Raw genomic sequence first — 20928 nt, 5'->3', positions numbered from 1 at the left:
ATAGGTTCTGCAAGTCTGCCGTTGACGAGAAGTCTGGGCGTTGCCCCACGAAGGAGCCGCATAATCACTTGCGTGAACGTCGGGGGAATTGCCATTCTGTCCATCACTGCGTTGAGGAATGCATGATTGACGCGGACAAACGCTTGTTTGGAGTCAATGCAGATTAAAGCGCCTGGCAGTCGCGAGTGTGTTGCTACAGCGATCACATCCCGATATTCACTGAGGGCTGTCTGTATATTACGCTCGCCGCCTAAAGATGTTTGTTCGTGGGAAACAATGTCTCGTAAGACATGTTTGAGTCGCACTGCTAGAAGGCGTGTGAAAATCTTGAAGTCGGAATTGAGTAACGTGATCGGCCGATAACTGTCGAGTCGTGTTCCTCCTGCGGGTTTCGAGACTGGTACAAGTAAGCCTTCCATGAACATTGGTGGCGGGTTCGCCGCGCCGGACAAAAGTTCCCAGTACATGTCCCTCCATCGTGGCAACATCAAATCTTGGAAGGTTCTGTAAAATTCGAGAGGTAAACCATCTGGGCCGGGAGATCGATTCAGAGACCCTTTGGCCACAGCGCCTTGGACGTCGTCGGTGGTCACTTCAGAAGTCAGGAGGGTTGCAGCTGCTGCGTTAGAGTACCAAGTGTCTCCTGGACAACCTCAACAATGGCCTCTGCACCGGCAGGTACTTCTTGATAGAAAAGCCTGTAGTGCGTTGTGAATGCATCCTCAATGGTAGCTTGCGAAGTCAGCTGTTGTCCATCAGGTAGGTCTAAAGTTGTCATTTTGAACAATATGATGCATAGAAGGTTCTTCACCGTTAATCCTATCTTGGCTGCGTGCTCGTACAATGGCTCCCTCTAGACGGCATCTGGTCAAGGTTAAAATCTTTGCCTTGATGCGTTGAGCTTCTTTTAGACGATCCGGAGATGGAGGATGATCCATGACTTCACGTAGAGCGCTATAGTAGAAATCAGTTGTGTGGTGATTCCACCTGGCTTTGGCTCTGCCATAGTGTGTCAATGTGCGTCGGATGGCCGGTTTGTCGCACAGCAACCACCACTGCAGTGTGGTCTCGTAACGCATAATGCGTTGAACACAGGTGTTCCACGTGTCGGTGACCTGTTGTCGACAGTCAGGGTCCCGCAGTAGCGTGACATTGAGTTTTCAAGCTCCTGCACTGCGCCATATAGATTGTCGGCGTAGGTTCATGGTACAGATGTAGATGTCATGATCCGAAAAGGCAGACGGCCAACGTTCCGCGTCGAGGAGAACTGATTTTAGAGCGTCAGAGATGTATATTCTATCAAGTCGGCTGACGGAGTGGCTCGTGATGTGTGTATACCACGGGCGGTCACCGTGTACCACTCGCCAAGTGTCGAGGAGACGAAGGCGGCGGACGAGGAAGCTAAGTTCCGGACATGTGGTGAAATGGGGGTATTGGTCTGTGCGCTCGAGAACACAGTTGAAATCTCCACCTACGGAAAATCGTAACACGGTCCCTGACTTCAGCCGTCGCACGGACGCCAAAATGGAAAATATTGAAATAAACGATATCGGAATTGAAAAACAACTGCTATCACTTAGTAGCGGAAAAGCATCCAGACCAGACGAGATACCCTTAAGATTCTACAGTGATTATGCCAAAGAACTTGCCCCCTTTCTATCAGCAATTTATCGTAGATCGCTGGAAGAACGTAAAGTACCTAGCGACTGGAAGAAAGCGCAGGTCGTTCCCATTTTCAAGAAGGGTCATAAATCAGATGCGAATAATTATAGGCCTATTTCGCTTACGTCAATCTGTTGTAGAATAATGGAACATGTTTTGTGTTCTCGTATTATGACGTTCTTAGATAATACAAATCTCCTTCATCATAACCAACATGGATTCCGCAAACAGAGATCATGTGAAACTCAGCTCGCCCTATTTGCCCAAGAAATTCACAGTGCCGTAGACACTGGCGAGCAGATTGATGCCGTATTCCTGGACTTCAGGAAGGCATTTGATACGGTTCCGCACTTACGTTTAGTGAAAAAAAATACGAGCTTACGGAATATCGGACCAGGTTTGTGACTGGATTCAGGATTTCCTAGAAGAAAGAACACAACATGTCATTCTTAACGGTTCAAAATCTGCAGATGTAGAGGTAATTTCGGGAGTACCGCAGGGAAGCGTGATAGGACCTTTATTGTTTACAATATACATAAATGACTTAGTTGACAACATCGGTAGCTCCGTGAGGCTATTTGCAGATGACACGGTTGTCTACAAGAAAGTAGCAACCTCAGAAGACTCGTACGTACTCCAGGAGGACCTGCAGAGGATTAATGCATGGTGCGACAGCCGGCAGCTTTCCCGAAACGTAGATAAATGTAATATAATGCGCATACATAGGGGCAGAAATCCATTCCAGTACGATTATGCCATAGGTGGTAAATCATTGGAAGCGGTAACGACCGTAAAATACTTAGGAATTACTATCCGGAGCGATCTGTAGTGGAATGATCACATAAAACAAATAGTGGGAAAAGCAGGCGCCAGGTTGAGATTCATAGGAAGAATTCTAAGAAAATGTGACTCATCGACGAAAGAAGTAGCTTACAAAACGCTTGTTCGTCCGATTCTTGAGTATTGCTCATCAGTATGGGACCCTTACCAGGTTGGATTAATAGAAGAGATAGACATGATCCAGCGAAAAGCAGCGCGATTCGTCATGGGGACATTTAGTCAGCGCGAGAGCGTTACGGAGATGCTGAACAAGCTCCAGTGGCGGACACTTCAAGAAAGGCGTTACGCAATACGGAGAGGTTTATTATCGAAATTACGAGAGAGCACATTCCGGGAAGAGATGGGCAACATATTACTACCGCCCACATATATCTCGTGTAATGATCACAACGAAAAGATCCGAGAAATTAGAGCAAATACGGAGACTTACAAGCAGTCGTTCTTCCCACGCACAATTCGTGAATGGAACAGGGAAGGGGGGATCAGATAGTGGTACAATAAGTACCCTCCGCCACACACCGTAAGGTGGCTCGCGGAGTATAGATGTAGATGTAGATGTAGATCGTATCGGCCAAGGAATAAAGGCGTGATATCTTCTGCGTGGAACTGGGAGCGATCCGTCCGTTTATCAGTGCCCGATGGGGCGTAGAGATTTATGATTTTGAGTCCTTCAACTGTTATGGCCACCCCTCGCGCCGTTGGGAGGTATGCGACATCGGAAACTGCAATCCCTTCTCGTAGGAGGATGGCTGCGCCTGTATGTTCCATAGCTGCAGGGGCGGCGTACGTCTCATATCCATAACACCCAGTCCAAGTTGCTGTCCTCAGTTCTTGTAACAGGGCGATGTCGATGTCCGCTGCTCTTAGCGTGTCACGGAGCAGTTGAAGTTTAACGTGGGAGCCGATATTATTAGTATTGTTAGTAGCTATTCGGTATGCCTGATGGGAGATCCGTGCTGCCTATAGGTTCGTAGCTGGTGAAGATTGTCGTGGTGGATGCTGGAAGTCCATAGCAGTCGCAGGAGTCGCCGTAGAAACTTCTCCCGTTTTAGTGTTGGTCTAACGGAGGGACACATCTCATTTCCGCATCAGATGGAGGTGGGAAGTCCGTGTCATCCGCCCATGAAAAATGTCCGGCAGGTTTGACATCGGCGAGAGGTGGCAACGCGGGCCGAGTCGGCTCAATTGCGTCGGTGACAACAGGCGTGCTATGTTCCATGGCTTCTGGGTGTGGGACTTGCGCACGATCACTGTTGGACGGTTCACCGTCTTGTGGATGACGCGTCTCCGTGGCAGAGGAGAAAGTGTTATCGTATTCTCCGTCATCCTGCGGAGGGGGCTCAATTGTCGATTCTGATGTCTTGCGGCGTTTTTTTTTTTTTCGTCTTTTGGGCGACTTCTGCTTTCGGCAATGAGTTTCGGTGTCTGAGGAAGGAAGAGATTCACGTCGTTCCGGTACAAAAGCCGCGGGTGTTATGATGCGGTCGTCATTCTCCAGAACACTCTCATCGGTATCCTTGTGATTTTCTAGCGAGGGTGTGTCCGGCTGTTGGACATGTTCACGGGCGGCATCGCCGGTGTCAAGGTGCTGGAACGCCTCCGGGTGTATCGGACCAGAGAGACGCTCATGAACGGCGTCTTGTGAGGGCTGGACGTGCAGCGTCGCCGCATAGGTGACTGGAAGGGTGGTTGTGGTTCTGTCGGTGTTCGTATCGTCGTTGCAGGCATTCATTACGGACGTGGCCTTCTTTGCGACAACCGGAACATGTTCGAGGTTGTCCGTCGTAAATGACCACCGCACGGCAGCCGCCGATAGAAATGTACGATGGAACGTGCCGTTTGAGATCGATTCGGACTTGTCTCACACCATAAGCACCGGATACGTCGTAAACTGTGCCCCTGTCTCGGCGACGTGGCTCTGGACTTTTCCGAACGGGCTTAGCGACGCGATGACTTCATCTTCATTCACCTCGAAAGGCAGTTCGAATACGCGGATCGTCCGAAGGCCAAGTCCTGCATGGTCGACATCCACAGGCCCGACGTTTCCGACGGAGTGCCGAAATTTTAGTCCATGTCGCGTCCTTTGAATAATCTCGTTGCAGGCAGCGTCGGAAGTCATCTTAACATAAACGACGCTGCTAATGATCGATAGGTGTATGCCGATGAGTTCGTCACGGGGGATCTTCACGTCTTCGCGTAGGAAGCGTTCGACGGCCAGTGTTTTGGGTCGTGCGTATTCGTTTGAGAAGGTGAACTTAAGAGTGTTCTTCCTGTAAGAGTTGGCCAATACAGCTTGTTCGACTGAGTAGCGCTGTGACGAGGAAGTAAACAAAACACTCTGCGCGCGCAGCGGCGTGGACGGCCGAGCGCGGTGCGCACTGCTGCCCTGCCGGACGCAGACCACTCGGCTATCGGGGCGGACTGATTGGTTAAAGAGATGATGAAAAAGAAATCAGCAGGAAGGAGGAGAAGGCATGACAAAGGAGTGAATGTGACTAGTTTCAGAATAGGTGACCTTGTCTTCATCAAAAACAAAAAAAAAAAAAATCTAGCAAAGTAAATGATGAGATTAAGAAGTTTTTGCATGTGTATATTGGTCCTTTCGGAGTGGTTGCTTTGCCCATGACAAGTCTTATCAATTGGCTTACACAAAGACTTACAGGATTTTTGGATTAAAGAATGTTATTGACCTGAAACTGTATGTGTCACCAATTAGATGTTTGAATATTGACCCACAACAGTTTAAAATGTTTCTAAGCTTGGGTAGTACTGATTTATTTAGGAGAATGGAGTGTGCGTTGAATCAGAAGTAAGACATATAAGCATGTAGAGGGCTCAACATTCTGTGTTGGATTCATTATGTGGCGATAATGCTTACCCCAGCTGTCTGTCTCATTTTTCATGTTTCCTGAGGCATTCAAAAACAGACGTGATAGGAAAATGCTCTTTAAATGCTCGAAAAAAATTTTTTTCAGCAAAATCCTTTTCAGAGTACTTAAATAAAACCTTAATCTATAGAAATATGATGAAAAGACGAAAATCGATTTTTTTTTCGACCTGAATCACGGTGTGGTCCCCTTAAGTAACACGATGGTGACTCTCTTCTTTTTTCATAAAGTAATGATTAGTAAATCTATGTTACTGCACATCTTGAGTTTTTGCTATTTTGCAAATGGGAAATAAACAAAACGTCTTTCAAGTTTAACCAGGTTCAGACAGTTATGACTTAGAGTAATCTTTTGTAGTGTAATGTGCACTTGATTTTAAAAATTTTTCTGATCACCACCTTCTGTATTATAGTCAGTTTTGGTGCTAATTATTGTAATGTTGTGAGAACTATGTAATGCGTATATTTATGATGTAATGACTATCACTTGCCGTTAGTGAAACTTTTTTTTAGACTTAAGTTAGAAGTAAAAGTAAGTGTACTAAAGTAGGATATTTTGTATCATTTTTTCATGTACTGTGGCGGGAGAGAACCAGCTCCAAGGGAACTGATAACAGTGCATTTCCTTGCTAACTGCCACTTGGACCTGTTGAAGGCGTGGACAACTTGGTGAGAAAATGCGAAAAAGCTCATTAAAAGTGTGAAAGTGCTTGTGAAAAATACTAAATATTGAGCAAGTGAAATATTCTGCGAAAAAGAAAAAAAGAGAGAACTGCAATGCACAGTGTAATTTAACTTTTTTGCTACCCATGAGGATTAAATTTTTGTTAAGCATGACAGGACTTGTATAAAATGATATCTATCTTTAAATGCAATCTTCGCTTACCCAAAAAGGACATCACTTATGATGAAGATGCCTGATTTTCTGTTCAAAGTATAGCTTGTGGATATTTTGTGCAAATGTACAATGCACTGTGTGCAAATATTTTAGATAGGGATTTTCATATGGCCAGCTCATGTAAGTATAAATTTGAAAAAGGCATCTGTACTGTAGTTTTGATAAGATTTCTTATGTAATATTTTTTGTGTGTGGAATTTTAACCTACTATCTGCGGTAACTTGTGGTCACTGAATTGCCGAGTTAGCTATTTGCAATATCTACCCGTTCAAGCCAATGGGGGGGGGGGGGGGGTTGATGTGATGAAGCAATTTGCGACATTTTTACTTCCCCTCCTCTTTGGTCATCTGCCTACTTAAACTCGTTTTTTTTTCAGTTTTGAAATAACTACCATTAACGTACGTGAGTACAATCTGCATTTACATAAAAAGGAAAGGTTGGTCCTCAGTTTTAAAGAATATAACACCACATCTAATTTTGTACCTAGTTTTATGTATGCAACTGACTTTATAATTTATTTTGACTATTAACAGTTAGTATATTCCATTATAGGGTGAAATCGGGAATTGTTTCGTGACTTAAATTCTGTTGTTAACATATAAACAAACATAAATTATGTACTAATTATAAACATTTCGAAGACGGAATGCTAGTAATCTTAACTTATGTATTTGGCTCTCTTCGAAAACATGTTAGCTTAATTAATTCCAATGTAATTAACAGCTCTGTCAAAAGTATTGTTCGCGTAACGATATATGTTAATTTCATCATTTAAACAAATAATTCGGCATAAACCATGTAGTAGAAGAAATTGTTAAAAAGAAACATTTTTTCGATGTATTCAGTTAATTTGGCGAGTTAAGTTTTAATTGTAATGTATGGAAATTTAACTTCGAACAATGTGTAGTTTCAACACTTATTATTGGAAGGATATATAAAGGCCCAATTTTGGTCCTGGGACAGTCAGTCCAAGGCCGAGTTTGAGACGGGAAACCTGTGTTGGCTAGAACAACAACAATGTTTCAACCTTACTGTGAAAAAAGTGTTACACAATTAGGCCGTGCGTTAAAACAGTGACAGTGTCTGCTCCGTACGTACCTTTCTATTCTTCAAAAACTGTGAAATTTGTGGTTAGGTTTTTACTGCTCGTAGATATTCAATAGTAAACTATTGTAGCAGTATATGGAGGTTTTCCTGCAAACTATTAATGAGGTTTATCGAAAGTTAAACAATAGTGCACTGGCCATATAACTGTGTATTATAGTGGGGTTGTGAACAGTGAAATTAAAGTACTGTGACACGCAACTTTGCACCTGTCGGCTACATTATTTACAGTAGTCAGTGTCGGAATTACAAATCCCCTTTTTCAGCCAGCGTAGCAACGCAGTACGTCGACACCGAGAACAATCAACGAAAAAATAGAGCAGGGAACGTCGTCACACCCCTAGTCCTTAGTATCGACTGCCAATTGATTTGATTGGTTTTACACAAGTACTTACTTACATATTTTAGGCTCCAATAAATCGGTATGTTCCCCATCATGTTGTAAACATCTTTTCGTACATTGCCATGTTCTTCTTTAGATATTTTTTGGCATGTCCGGCGTTATAGCGCGTAATGCATCCTCAACAGCATTGCACCTTTCTTCGTTTGTAGCATAACAACATGCAGATACATGCGCCCTAATGACTCCCCATAACGACTTGGCAGAAATGGTGAGGTCAGGATTTCTTGGTGATCATTTCAAGGTATTTGTGTTGCTGATGAGCCACGACATATCCACTGTCGTGAGAAGTATTCATTTATGAACTCGTGCACTGGAAGAGCGTAGTGAGAGTGCGCTCCGTCTTGCTACAGCCATATGCGTTCTGTGAAGTCCCTTTCCTCAAGCTCAGGTGTTAACAAAGTTTGTAATATCTGTAATCTGCGACATTCACAGTTGCTTCAAGAAAGTGGGAAACAAGCACCTCTTATGACGTCATCGCTGCCCATATTACATAGGCGGTTTCGTCTCTAACTCGGCTGTGAAATGAGGATTCTCTTTGGCGGAAAAGGCAAAATTTCTAGCACGTGAGCTGCGATAAATGGCGCATTCATCTGAAAACATAACCTTGGCACGATTCATTGCATTTGGAAGTTCAAGGTCCAAAACACTGCTTGCTAAAACGCACTCATTTCAGTCACGGTCCGAAAACTCTTTACGAACTTCGGTCGACAAGGCGTGACGTCAACGTCTTTTTCCGGGTGATTTCACGTAGTTGTCCTCGGCATACCGAATTCCGATGTATGGTTTACGTGTCTACATCGTAATACATTGTTCAGTCGAAGCAGAGACTCCGGCACATGTTTTTTCTCGTGTCTTCTTCCTTCCACAGCCGGTCGCTGTAGCTGAGCGGTTCTAGGCGCTACAGTCTGGAAACGCGTGACCGCTACGGTCGCAGGTTCGAATCCTGCCTCGGGCATGGATGTGTGTGATGTCCTTAGGTTAGTTAGGTTTAAGTAGTTCTAAGTCTAGGGGACTGATGACCGCAGATGTCAAGTCCCATAGTGCTCAGAGCCATTTGAACCATTTCGTTTTGAACAAACTTTAAGGGGCTGCTGCAAGTGTCTTGAGAAACAAATTGGGATAAAAACCTATGTCCGGGAAGGGCATCCAGCGACACTACAGATTGTCGAAGATAACAGTGGAAACGACTTCCGCTACGCCATCGCTTCTACAGGAAACGTGATATTCCACATTGACGGACCGCCAATAGTGGTGTCGTGGCAGTCGTGGTCGCGTTCCACTCCGCTAACGTGAATGCAGGAGGAGGAGGGGGAGATTAGTGTTTAACGTTCCGTCGACAACGAGATCATTAGAGCTGGAGAACAGGCTTGGATTGGGGAAGGATAGTGAAGGAAATCGTCAGTGCCCTTTCGAAAGAACTCTCCCGGATTTGCCTTAATCGATTTAGGGAAATCACGGAAAACCGAAATCAGGATGGCAAGACGAGGGGTTGAATTGCCATCCTCCTGAGTGCGAGCCCAGTGTGCTAACCACAGCGCTACATCCCTCGGTAAACGGGAATGCAGTCAAGTTCAGGATGAGAATACCTCCACTGGTAAAATATTTACAGGGAAGAAGTTTCTGAAAGTGTACATTTGGATTACGGCACTGTGAGGGCATTGGGAACGGTAGAAACAATAAAACTGGAGAGATTCTGTTTTACTGCAGAATTATTCTAATATTTAAGTGGAAAAGTAAAACAAATAATCGGTGCGTATGCGACAGCATGCGCTACCTAATATGATCCAAAATATTGCGCATAAAAACCGAAGTTTTGCTGGGCTCTTACTTCGAGTTCTATTTGTGATAGAAAGATAGGTCAAGTGTTCTGGATAACCTTAGGCTAGGGGCTATATGCGTACCCAACAGAAGGATGGTCTTCCGCTAAGTATCCCACATTACAGGGTCAAAGTTTGAATATTACACACTTCCTCCTGCTTAGGTAATTGGAGCAAATTGGTTGTTTCTTTTTGCATTAGATTTGGTCCACGGAGAGCCTTAAAGGGCTTCTTTAAAGTCAGTACAGCCATTGGGCCATTTATAACACTTGTAAGTGAACATTACATATATGGGTTGTTATACGGTTATACCACTTGTTATGTTTATCACTGTTATTGCCAAACCTGCTTTCAGAAAACACTTCATAATGGCACTTTGAAGCCGAAATCACGATTGTATAAGTCTAAATATAATACTGTAAATAAACAACAGTCTAGTGGCGGTACTGACTTTAAAGAAATATATTATATCTGTGGCCCTGAGTTATGAAAAATTCTTAAAGGCCTTGTTTAGTTCATGGGTGGTTCCTGAGAAAACCTGAAAAAAGCGTTTTTCATCATTTTTTCTCCGTCACAACGGATATGTAAGTAGGTAAATTGCTCATATTTTAACTGTGTTTTCTGTAGGAGTTTATCTAGAAGTGACATCTTCCCGTCTTCAAAAATCTTTATTAGTTATCGAGAAACAGCCCAAAAATTTGTTTTTGGTGTCAAAACAGCCTCGATTTCCAAGAGGGCTATGCAATTTATCTCATTCTGTTTAGTTTCAACAGGATGAGACAAAGTGAACACAATAGTTACGACTGTAAAGCACATTTTTCTGCAAAATATCTACAACTAGTGACAGAAGACTAATAGTGCCCCACAGCAATTAGCGCAAACAATACCAAAACAGTGAAGAGAAAAGTTCATAACATGAAAATTTGCTAACGGATCGTAAGTGAAATTATAGTGCGAACTTCAACATGTGACCAGATGAGAGGAAACGCAAATGCCAACCAAAAACGTGAAAAACTATTCCACTGACGATGCCGTAAAGCAAAAGGCGAAACTTGTCTGGAAGAAATACTGCGGCAAGAAAAAGTGGTTTTTATTTACAAAACGAATCTTATTGATATCTTCATCTGTTTCGAACATACAGAGGTTCGAAGTAACACTACTTGTACACGTAAAATACTCATGTAAAATCCTGTGTCAGTTGACAATGCAGATTATAAAGTGGCATAGCACAGAAAAATTTTCTATAAAGCGTCTCCGTTATCATCAGAACAATTGTTTGAACGACATATTGTAGTACTGAAACACATGCAAAGTTATTGTACACATAAAATCCGGTCTGAGATGTAAAACCAATTTCGCGTTATTTCAGTTTCTAATAAGTAAGCTATCAAAATTGCACTGATCTATAAATCTCTTTTCATATGAATGACATGCCATGCTTCAGCAGGAAAAAAAAGCGAACGAGCAGGGAAAAGCTCCTATCGGAGCACAGAAAGGGCGGATATACTCCTATTAAAGCACTCTCACTGAAAAGTTGGGTACAGCTGCCTCATTCTACTTTCCTCGGCACCTTTAAAAATTTGTCCAAAATTTTGATACGCGAACATATTCGGACTTTTTTATCCTCAGAGAGAAGGAGACAGTGGCTGTGCGGAATAGGGGGCAACGTTATAAAAACTGGAAGATAGTAGACACTAGTTGCGGCATAGAAAGAGCGAAGGAGACAGTGGTAGTGTAAGGGAAAGAAATGGACACAGTGGCAGCGACAGAGCAGTGCTAGGAAAAGAGTGAATGAGACAGCGCTAGTGGGAGAGGAATAAAGACAAGAACAAAATGGAAGTGGGTGAGAGACGAGTCTATGGCAGTGACTACGAGGGAGGTAGAATAAGGCAGCCGGCACCCCACTTTTCAGGCACTGTCTTAAACAGGAGCATGTTCGCTTGTTCGTGCTCAAATAGGCCCATTCTAACGTTGGCGAAAAGTGATAAAAATGTCTATGGACTACCCTCATAAGAAGAAAAATCAGTACATGTTTTATCGTTTGGAATTAGTTAACTTAGTGGAGGAAGGGTCAAAGAGTTTCCTAACCAAAAAGTTTTTCTAGCGGGCAGTGTACAAGGTAATTCTAATTTGTGAAGTCACGTGTTGCCAGTTCTCTTTGCCCATTCATAAAAGATGTTGAGATATTTACTACATTTGCATTCAACTGCACTTGAGGAAGAGGTGGGAGATGTAATGCTGAGAGAAGATTGAAACACATCTCTGAACTAGGTTTATATAAGTCTTCTGGAGTATATAACATTTCGTCGGGAATGATTTTTCGGAGAACTGAACTTCAGAAAACTGCTGCGCAGAATATATGAGACAAACGAAATACCATGACTTCAAAAAGAATATAGTAATCCCATTTCCAAAGGGTGCTGACTTGTGAATATTACAGATCCATCAATATAATAAGTCATGGTTGAAAAATACAAACCAGAATCATTTCCAAAATAATGGAATAACTCATAGAAGCCGATTTGGGGGAAGACTAAGTCATGGTTGAAAAATACAAACCAGAATCATTTACAAAATAATGGAATAACTCATAGAAGCCGATTTGGGGGAAGAGCACTTTGGGTTCCAGAGAATTGTAAGAACACGCGAGGCAGTACTGACCCCAAGACTTACCTTAGAAGGAAGACTGAAGAAAGGAAACCTACGGTTACAGCATTTGTAGATTTGAAAAAGCTTTAGACAGTGTTGACTGGAATAAATTTTTCGAAATTTTGAAGGCAGCGGCTAGTGAAAAGTTATACACAACCTGTACAGAAAGCAGACTGCAGTTACAACTCGAACGACATGATAGGGAAGCAGTTCAAATTGTTCAAATGGCTCTGAGCGCTATGGGGCTCAACTGCTGAGGTCATTAGTCCCCTAGAACTTAGAACTAGTTAAACCTAACTAACCTAAGGACATCACACACATCCATGCCCGAGGCAGGATTCGAACCTGCGACCGTAGCGGTCTCGCGGTTCCAGACTGCAGCGCCAGAACCGCGCGGCCACTTCGGCCGGCAGGGAAGCAGTAGTTGGTAAGGGAGTGAGACACGGTTGTAGCCCATGCTCCATGTTATTCAATCGGTACACTGAGCAAGCTGTAAATAAAATCAGTGAAAAGTTTGGAAAGGGAATTTAAGTTCAGGGAGATGAAAACTTAAAACTTTATTTAAAATTTTCTAGAAAGGCCGCACCATGATACACTTCAATTTCGTGTACATAGTTGACGTTTCTACCCCTCTACTGGGACCTGCTTCTCGATCTACTGACTTTCACAGCTGGACATTGTCAAGGACCAGCGTCGCGTTCACTTTTAAAAGGGAGCTTTCCGGTGCTTATGCTAAAGAAGCGGAGTCACTGAACAGACGACATTTGTCAAACTATTATTGACATGCCAGAAGGTGACTTCCTGGTCGTTGTTTGCATTGCTCGCATACCCTGGGTGCGTATTTACTTACTTTATGGCGAGAAGCCACGAAGTTGAAAGCCCATATCTGTCTTCTCGATTGAAGCTACATTCACTATTGAAAATCTCAGTCGCTGTTCTCGGACTTTCTGCGTATAAATATTGGTTTCCTTGGCCAGCGTACGGACGCTGTTGAAATAAACGACTTCGCTGCAGTTCTCCGTAATGGTCGAAACGTCGATCGTGGAGAGGATATTAAAGAGGAACATAAGGCTGTCTAATATTCTAGAAGATTTTACCTAACTTTCTGAAATATTTTTCCTTCAATGACCACGGCCATGTTAGCCTGCAGACTTCCATGCAGATTTAAGGTTTGCGGATGGCATTATAATTCTGCGAAAGACTGCAAAGGACTTGAAAGAAAACAGCTAATAAAATGGACGTCAACCAAATTAAGATAAAGGTAAATAAAATGTAGTCGAATCATATCTGCTGATTCTGACGGAATTACATTAGGAACTGAGAGAATTTAAGTAGCAGACAAGTTTTTTTTTTTTTAATTGGGGAAACAAAGCAACTAACGATGGCAGACATAAAGACAATATAAAGTGCTCACTCATAAAAAATCTTTTCTGAAAAAGAGAGCTGGCCACTGTGGCCGAGCGGTTCTAGGCGCTTCAGTCCGGAACCGCTCTGCTACTACGGTCGCAGTTTCGAATCCTGCCTTGGGCGTGGATGTGTGTGATGTCCTTAGGTTAGTTAGGTTTAAGTAGTTTTAAGTTCTAGGGGACTGATGACCTCAGATGTTATGTCCCCTAGTGCTTAGAACCATTTGAACCATTTGTAAAAGAGAAATATTTAATATCAGACATAAATTTTGCTGTTAGGAAGCTTGTTCTGAAAGTATTTGACTGCTTTGTAGTTTTAGTTGGAAGTGAAACATGGACGATAAACGCCACAGACGATTGAAAATATAAGATTTTGAAATGTGGTGCCACAGAAGAATGATAAGACTGTTTCTGCGCCAACAAGTTATAGCTATGGAAAACGAGGACATAGCTAAATGATAGGAAGCAGGTTAAAATCGATGTAGCATATAGTAGTTAAATACAGATAAAGAGTCTTGCACAGCATAGACTAGCAACGAAGGTTACATGAAACCAGTCTTCGGACTGAAGACCACAAGAATAAATAATTCAATTTCATATAATGCCAACTCAAGTCGCGCTATTTCTTTTCTTGCCTGGTACACTCTTAAGTAACCTCTAATCTTCCTAGAAATTCAGATTCTCCACCATGTATTTCATCTAAAGATCTTGTTAAGAATTCAGTGTTCACTCCCATAAAGAAAGGCTGAAAAAACGGTATTTTATAAAATTTTACCATACCTTCTGGTCCTATCTCATTTTTTAACTTGATACTGATTGTGCCACAAATACCACGAAATGTATCAAGTTTAAAGTTCAGTTCCTTGTTACAGTCTAGCCCTATTTGTCATCCCTAAAATATTAATCGGATGTTTGTTCCAAATACCCTTGCTCCACTTTGTGCAACGTCTACAAGAACTCAGTGATAGTGATCTGCTCGTGAGTTGTGACGTACTGTCCCTTTTCACCGACGTACGATTGCATAGAATTGATAAGCGAGAAATCCGAGCCCATCCTAGCGAGACTCTTCGACTTAGTTCTCACTTCAACTTACTTTCTGTTCGATAGACATTATTACGACCAGACGGACGGCCTCGCAGTGGGGTATCCTCTGTCACTAGGTTGTGACGCATTTGTTCATGAAAGATTTCTAAGAGAAGCCTCTGAAGCAAGCCCAACCAAAACCAACTTGTTCCCACCGTTACGTGGATGATACGCTCGACCTTTGACCACGAGGACGGGACGCCTTAGGTAAACTTCTCTATCACCTCAACTCGCTTTAACCCAACATACAGTTTATTATGCATGTAGGGCAGGATGGCGACCTCCCGTTTCTTCACGTCCTGGTGAAACAGAAACCATATTCCAATATGGGACACAGTACATACAGGAAGCCTACACACACTAATCTGCGTCTACAGTAATCTGAATCTTCAGTAATAACTCCCAGCATGAAGCAGTTTCACGTACATTTGTCCACACTGCGAAATCCATCTGTCACTAAAACAGCCTTCCAGCTGAATTTGAAACTCCTTTATATAACATTCCGAATAAATGGTTACAGCGGCAATCAGAAAAGCGTACGTCTAGACAGGTTGTCCGTAGACAACAGCCGGAAGAAAAAGAGGACAATAAATAATTTGTGTGCACACTGTTTGTGCCCGCAATAAACCAAGAAAAGTCGACAGAATCTTGTAGTGGAACAAAGTAAAATGTGTGATATGTGTTTCGCGTTCGCCGCCCCCCCCCCCCCCCCGCCCCCTCCCCGCGCGAGACCATGAAACTACTGGGCTTAGTAAAGCATTATCTAGGCCTTCGCAAACCAGGGGTCCGCCAAATTCTCTGCCATTGGGGAATAGTATATATTGGGGAAATTGTACGCACGGTAGAACAGATGTGGCGTAAGCATAGACGCCACACTGAATTACGCCAGAGCATCAGATCAGCCATGGTCGACCATACTACAAAAACTCGCCATACTACACATTACAAGAAAACCGAGACGCTTATGCATTCTTCCTCCTTCTGGGATTGCGTGAATAAAGAGGCAACTGAAACTAGGGTCCAAGACGATCTAATTAACCTAGACAGCCGCCCGCAACTGTCCGGCTTGGAGCCCTATACTGAGCCGAGAAAAAATAGGCGTTGCCATACAGTGAGGTCCGTACCGGACGACGATTGCACGGAGACCGGAGACCACAGTTCGCAAACGGATTTCGCCACACCCGCCACCACCACCACAATCACCACCAGCACCCACAGCGGCGACAGCTCGTACAGCGACAAGAGTGGAATTATGGCGGCGTATCGGCCAATGTATATAGAAAAAGTGCAGAGTAGCGGTCATCAGGAATCACCTGAAGATGGCAATGAGTCTGTTTGCCTAAATATCATGGACAGCTTATGACGTGACCCAGGTGCCTGAAAACAGCGAATCACATGTCTTCAAATGGAATTTGGCGAACAATGGTTTTATTTTGGGTTCTTCTTTAGATTTACCGTCAAGAATAAAGAGTACCACCAATTTCGGGCACTCCTCAACGGAGATATAGACGTCTAAAATATCCTTTTCTGTCACTAGACACAAGGCACTTTATTCCACTGAGTCAATACCAGACAAGGTACATATACTTGTTATGTCTTCTTCATAACACGAATTGTATTTTTTTAATCGTCATTTAATTTACCAAGAGCGTCTTAGACTATGTCAAGCTACTGGTCCTTCTGCATCTACCAAAATGCTCTCCCCCTTCAGTAAGTATCAACAAATTGTGCTCTTTGACAGAAGCCATTTACAAGCATTACCTCATAAAAGAGGGTGAATTTGATGGCATTTAACTTCCTGAAATGTTATCTCAGAGCTTGTTTAAGAACCCGGATCCGAAAGGATTTCTTTGTCCGATAACACGCCTTCGTCAAATCAGAGTATTTGTACCTTAGCTGAAAATGTTTGGTGTAGATGACTGCGAGGAGTACATCAATAGTGTACTGGCAGGTTTGGATTGCTGATGAAGACAGATAATGTCAAACATATCATACAACAGAATAGTAATAAATGGGCTGCTGAGAGTTTATCTAGCTCCATGAAACCGAGAAGAAGGCTGGAAATCATCACAAGTCACTGAAAGTATTTCGTTGTGACGAAGGAATGTACTGTATTTCCACTGCTAAGAAAATATTGATGGAAAAAAATCGTAAACTCTCATGTTGCAGTATAACTGTCCTGTAACATTTAGTGTTGGTTGTAAGAATTTGAATCACCTAACGCGTCGTTTAACCATTTTGAATCTTTTACATAGGCAGGAGATTTAACCGTGAAACACTTACATAAACTCTAATTTTTGTTGGTATTAATGGGTGATTACTTCGTTGATGATAGCGTAATATCAAATAGTATATGATCTGATTAAAATGCCTAATTTCTCCATTTTTTATCCTTTGCTAATTTACTGACAGATTTCAGGTGGCATAGTCTGACCAACTGTTCTACTAAATGCGTGATTGTAGGTGCTCCTATTTTATGAGCATAATGACAGTTTTGGACATCCCTCCAACTTTCTTTTGACTATGTGCCACCAGAAGTTGTTCACTGTTGTCTTTCTCGGACTTGCCGATGATTGGCTACATTCATATCTGTATCGTATGTATGACTGAGGTGAGTGCATTGTCGTACTGTATTTGAAATGTTGCTACCAACAGTGTCATATGTTGCCACACGAGACATAATATGGAAACATTTCCAGCTTTTCTCAGAGATACTCAACAGTCTCTGCTGATCAAAAATTGAACGTATCACTCCTTCTCCCATCGACGATTAAATTTCGGTGATGAAAAGTTCTTGCACCACCGAGATTTGAACCCGTTACGTATGGATCAAATGGTAACGCACTTACTCCCATTAGCGAATTGATACTTGTTAAATTTCAACAAAGTTGTAAATTTCAACAATATGAAACAGTCTGAATTTCATCTTTAATTTTTCCTAACGTTCGCCAAAGGTATTCTTCTGTTCCGTCAAAAAAATAATAAAAAGAAGATGCTCTTATTATAAAGTGTGCGTACTCAAATACCCTGTTTGCATCGGTACTGGAGTTTCCGTTCATGTGCGTGGTGCTAAAGAGAGTATTCCTTCTTCGCTGAGTCTTTCTGAAAAATGAAGAATCAGCCTTACCTACTCTTATCAGTACAGAAACCTTCCAGAAAATAAATGGAGCGAAGAGAAAAAAATTGTGCTTTTAGATCTGTTCGGACACTTGGAAGCTTTGTCTTTACCTGGTGTAAAATCACTAACAATAATTTTATGTGTATTGTGCACAAACGAAATTTATTAAGTTCCGTTAAGGAACATGTCATGTATCAGAGCTAGAAAGACAACAAAATTTACAGTGGTCATCAAGAGAAGGGGAACAGTTTCCAGGCCTATTGTTCCTTGTCAGTCAATTTCAGGCCGCCTTGTACGCCTGCAGCCCATATGACACTGCTGCTGGGCGGGTAGCCTGACTACCAGGCTTCCCTGCAGATGCCTTGCGCGTCGCGGTACTGGCCGTCGGGACAAGGCCTGTCCGGTGCGTTGATGAAGCTGTACACCACCAGCTGCATGTCGTCTTCTACATCCGTCGCCGACTCTGCCTCCTCTGCGTCTTCCGCTGCTGCTTGCTCTGCGTCAGCTGGTATTTCCACCGTCTCCTGCACAAAGAATGGTCCACATACTTAAGGCATAACGGCCATAATGTAGTATTGAATGACACATTATTGAAGTATACAGACATATTTTATGCGGTAAATGCAACAGTGATTGTTTTAATACTGTGGGAAACCGGAGTTAGGTAGCCGGTACTTCAGAACGTTGTCATCATAGAGACCACGAAATCAGAAGTATTGTAATGAAGTAAAAGGAAAATAAGCAGTAATCTCTTCACACATCTTCTAGGTGAATATAATTTTCTATAATTCATGTAAATAGAACTCAAGCTCTAAACTTGCATTGTTAGAAGTTTTTTAGGTTGAAGTGCCAAAGAAACTGTTATAGACATGCGTATTCAAATGCAGAGATATGGCCGGCCGCGGTGGCCGAGCGGTTCTAGGCGCTTCAGTCCGGAACCGCGTGACTGCTACGGTCGCAGGTTCAAATCCTGTCTCGGGTAAGGATGTGTGTGATGTCCTTAGGTTAGTTAGGTTTAAGTAGTTCTAACTTCTAGGGGACTGATGACCTCAGATGTTAAGTCCCATAGTGGTCAGAGTCATTTGAACCAACAGAGATATGTAAACAGGCAGAACACGAAGCTGACGTCAGAAACTGCCTGGCGCAGTTGTTAGATCGGCTACTGCTGGTACAATGACAGGTTATCAAGATTTAAGTGAGTTTGAACGTGGTGTTATAATAGACCCACGAGCGATGGGACACAGCATCTCCGAAGTAGCGATGAAGTGAGGAATTTTCCGTACGACCATTTCATGAGTGTACCGTGAATATTAGGAAACCGGTAAAACATCAAATCTTTGAGATCGCAGCGGCCGGAAAAAGATCCGGTACCAACGACGACTGAAGAGAGTCGTTTAACATGACAGAAATACAACGCAACTTGCAGCAAAATTCAACGCTGGGCCATCAACAAGTGTCAGCGTGCGAAACATTCAACGAAACACATCGATATAGGATTTCAGAGCCGAAGACCAACTCGTGTACCCTTGGCACGACAGAAAGCTTTACGCCTCGCATGGGCCCCGTCAACACCGACATTGGACTGTTGATGACTGGAAACATGTTGCCTGGTCGGACACATATCAGCAGGGAACTGTTCAAGACGGGGGAGGCGTGTGCTATTGGAGTGATATGGGGCCCTGGGAAGTCTAAATACGACTATGACAGGTGACACGTACGTAAGCATCCTGTCGGATAACCTGCACCTATTCATGTCCACTGTGCATTCCGACACACTTGGCCAATTCCAGCAGAACAGTGCGACACCCCACACGTCCAGAAATGCTTCAGAGTGCTTCCAAGAACACTCTTCTGAGTTTAAACACTTCGGCTGGCCACCAAACTCCCCAGACATGAACATTATTGAGCATATCTGGGATGCTTTGCAACGTGTTGTTCAGAAGAGTTCACCACCCTCTCGCAGTCTTACGGATTTATGGACAGCCCTGCAGCATTCATGGTGTCAGTTCCCTCCAGCACTACTTCAGAACATTATTCAGGCCCATGACACGTCGTGTTGCGGCACTTCCGCGCGCTCTCGGGGGATCTACATGATATTAGGTAGGAGTACCAGCTTCTTTGGCTCTTCAGTGTATTTTCTTAGTTTATCATCAGAGAGGTGACAATACGTGGCTGCTAGCAAGGTAACTTGAACACAACGTAAAGAAACACGCCAAAAACAAGCTTAAGAGGCCGGTCGAAGTGGTCGAGCGGTTAAAGGCGCTACAGTCTGGAACCGCACGACCGCTACGGTCGCAGGTTAGAATCCTGCCTCGGGCATGGATGTGTGTGATGTCCTTAGGTTAGTTAGGTTTAAGTAGTTCTAAGTTCTAGGGGACTTATGACCACAGTAGTTGAGTCCCACATATCAGCACATAGTGCTCAGAGCCAGCCAAGCTTAAGACAATGATGCTCTAATTAAATTCTGCAGAGGATATGGTAGATCGCGAATGTAGTGTGCACTAAATATAAGGTGGTAGAGTTCCACGGCTAGGTCAATACGAATACCGTAAAACCTTTTGGGTACTAGGCCGATCATTATGAAATACTAAAATGCCGACGATTCGACCGACATTCAGCCATACTTGTACATTTAAAAAGCAAATATCTACTGAGTGAAGTCTGTGGCGCTCTACACATGAACGGGCTTCTGGTCTGACAGCAGGTAGAGTGCAGTCTTCTGTTCGTCGTGACACTAGAAGGGTGGGGGTAGAAAGTCCATCGTTGTGGTAATGGGATAAGTGGAACTGGAGGGACTGGAACGAGTAAGAATCCTGCTCGAAACCCGGAGTCTAGTACTCTACACGCTAGACCACAACGGGCTAAATATTTACTGAAAGTAACTAACTAATGGTCAGAAACGTAGTCAAATGTCGTGTTCTCACACTTGCTAGCCCATGTAACAATCATTTCCGTAAAATGATATAAGAAAATATAGTGCAACTTTTGTACGAAAAGAGTGTGAATTAATTGCACATATAATGAACTGGTATTTTAAAAGTAGTCATAGTAATGTAAAAAT

General features: G+C 43.1%; 1 protein-coding gene across 1 annotated transcript in view; it reads right to left on the bottom strand.

The window, feature by feature from the left end:
• Positions 1–18010: 18010 nt before the first annotated feature.
• Positions 18011–20928, bottom strand: part of LOC124796424 — a 60085-nt gene continuing 57167 nt past the window's right edge. The window contains exon 2 of the mRNA XM_047260612.1: positions 18011–18391. Within this exon, the coding sequence (XP_047116568.1) occupies positions 18206–18391 (186 nt within the window). The 3' untranslated portion in view covers positions 18011–18205. The remainder of the gene's footprint in view (positions 18392–20928) is intronic.

Source organism: Schistocerca piceifrons, chromosome 1 (assembly GCF_021461385.2).
Source record: "Schistocerca piceifrons isolate TAMUIC-IGC-003096 chromosome 1, iqSchPice1.1, whole genome shotgun sequence".
NCBI lineage: Eukaryota > Metazoa > Arthropoda > Insecta > Orthoptera > Acrididae > Schistocerca > Schistocerca piceifrons.
This window is presented reverse-complemented; position numbering and strand designations above follow the sequence as displayed.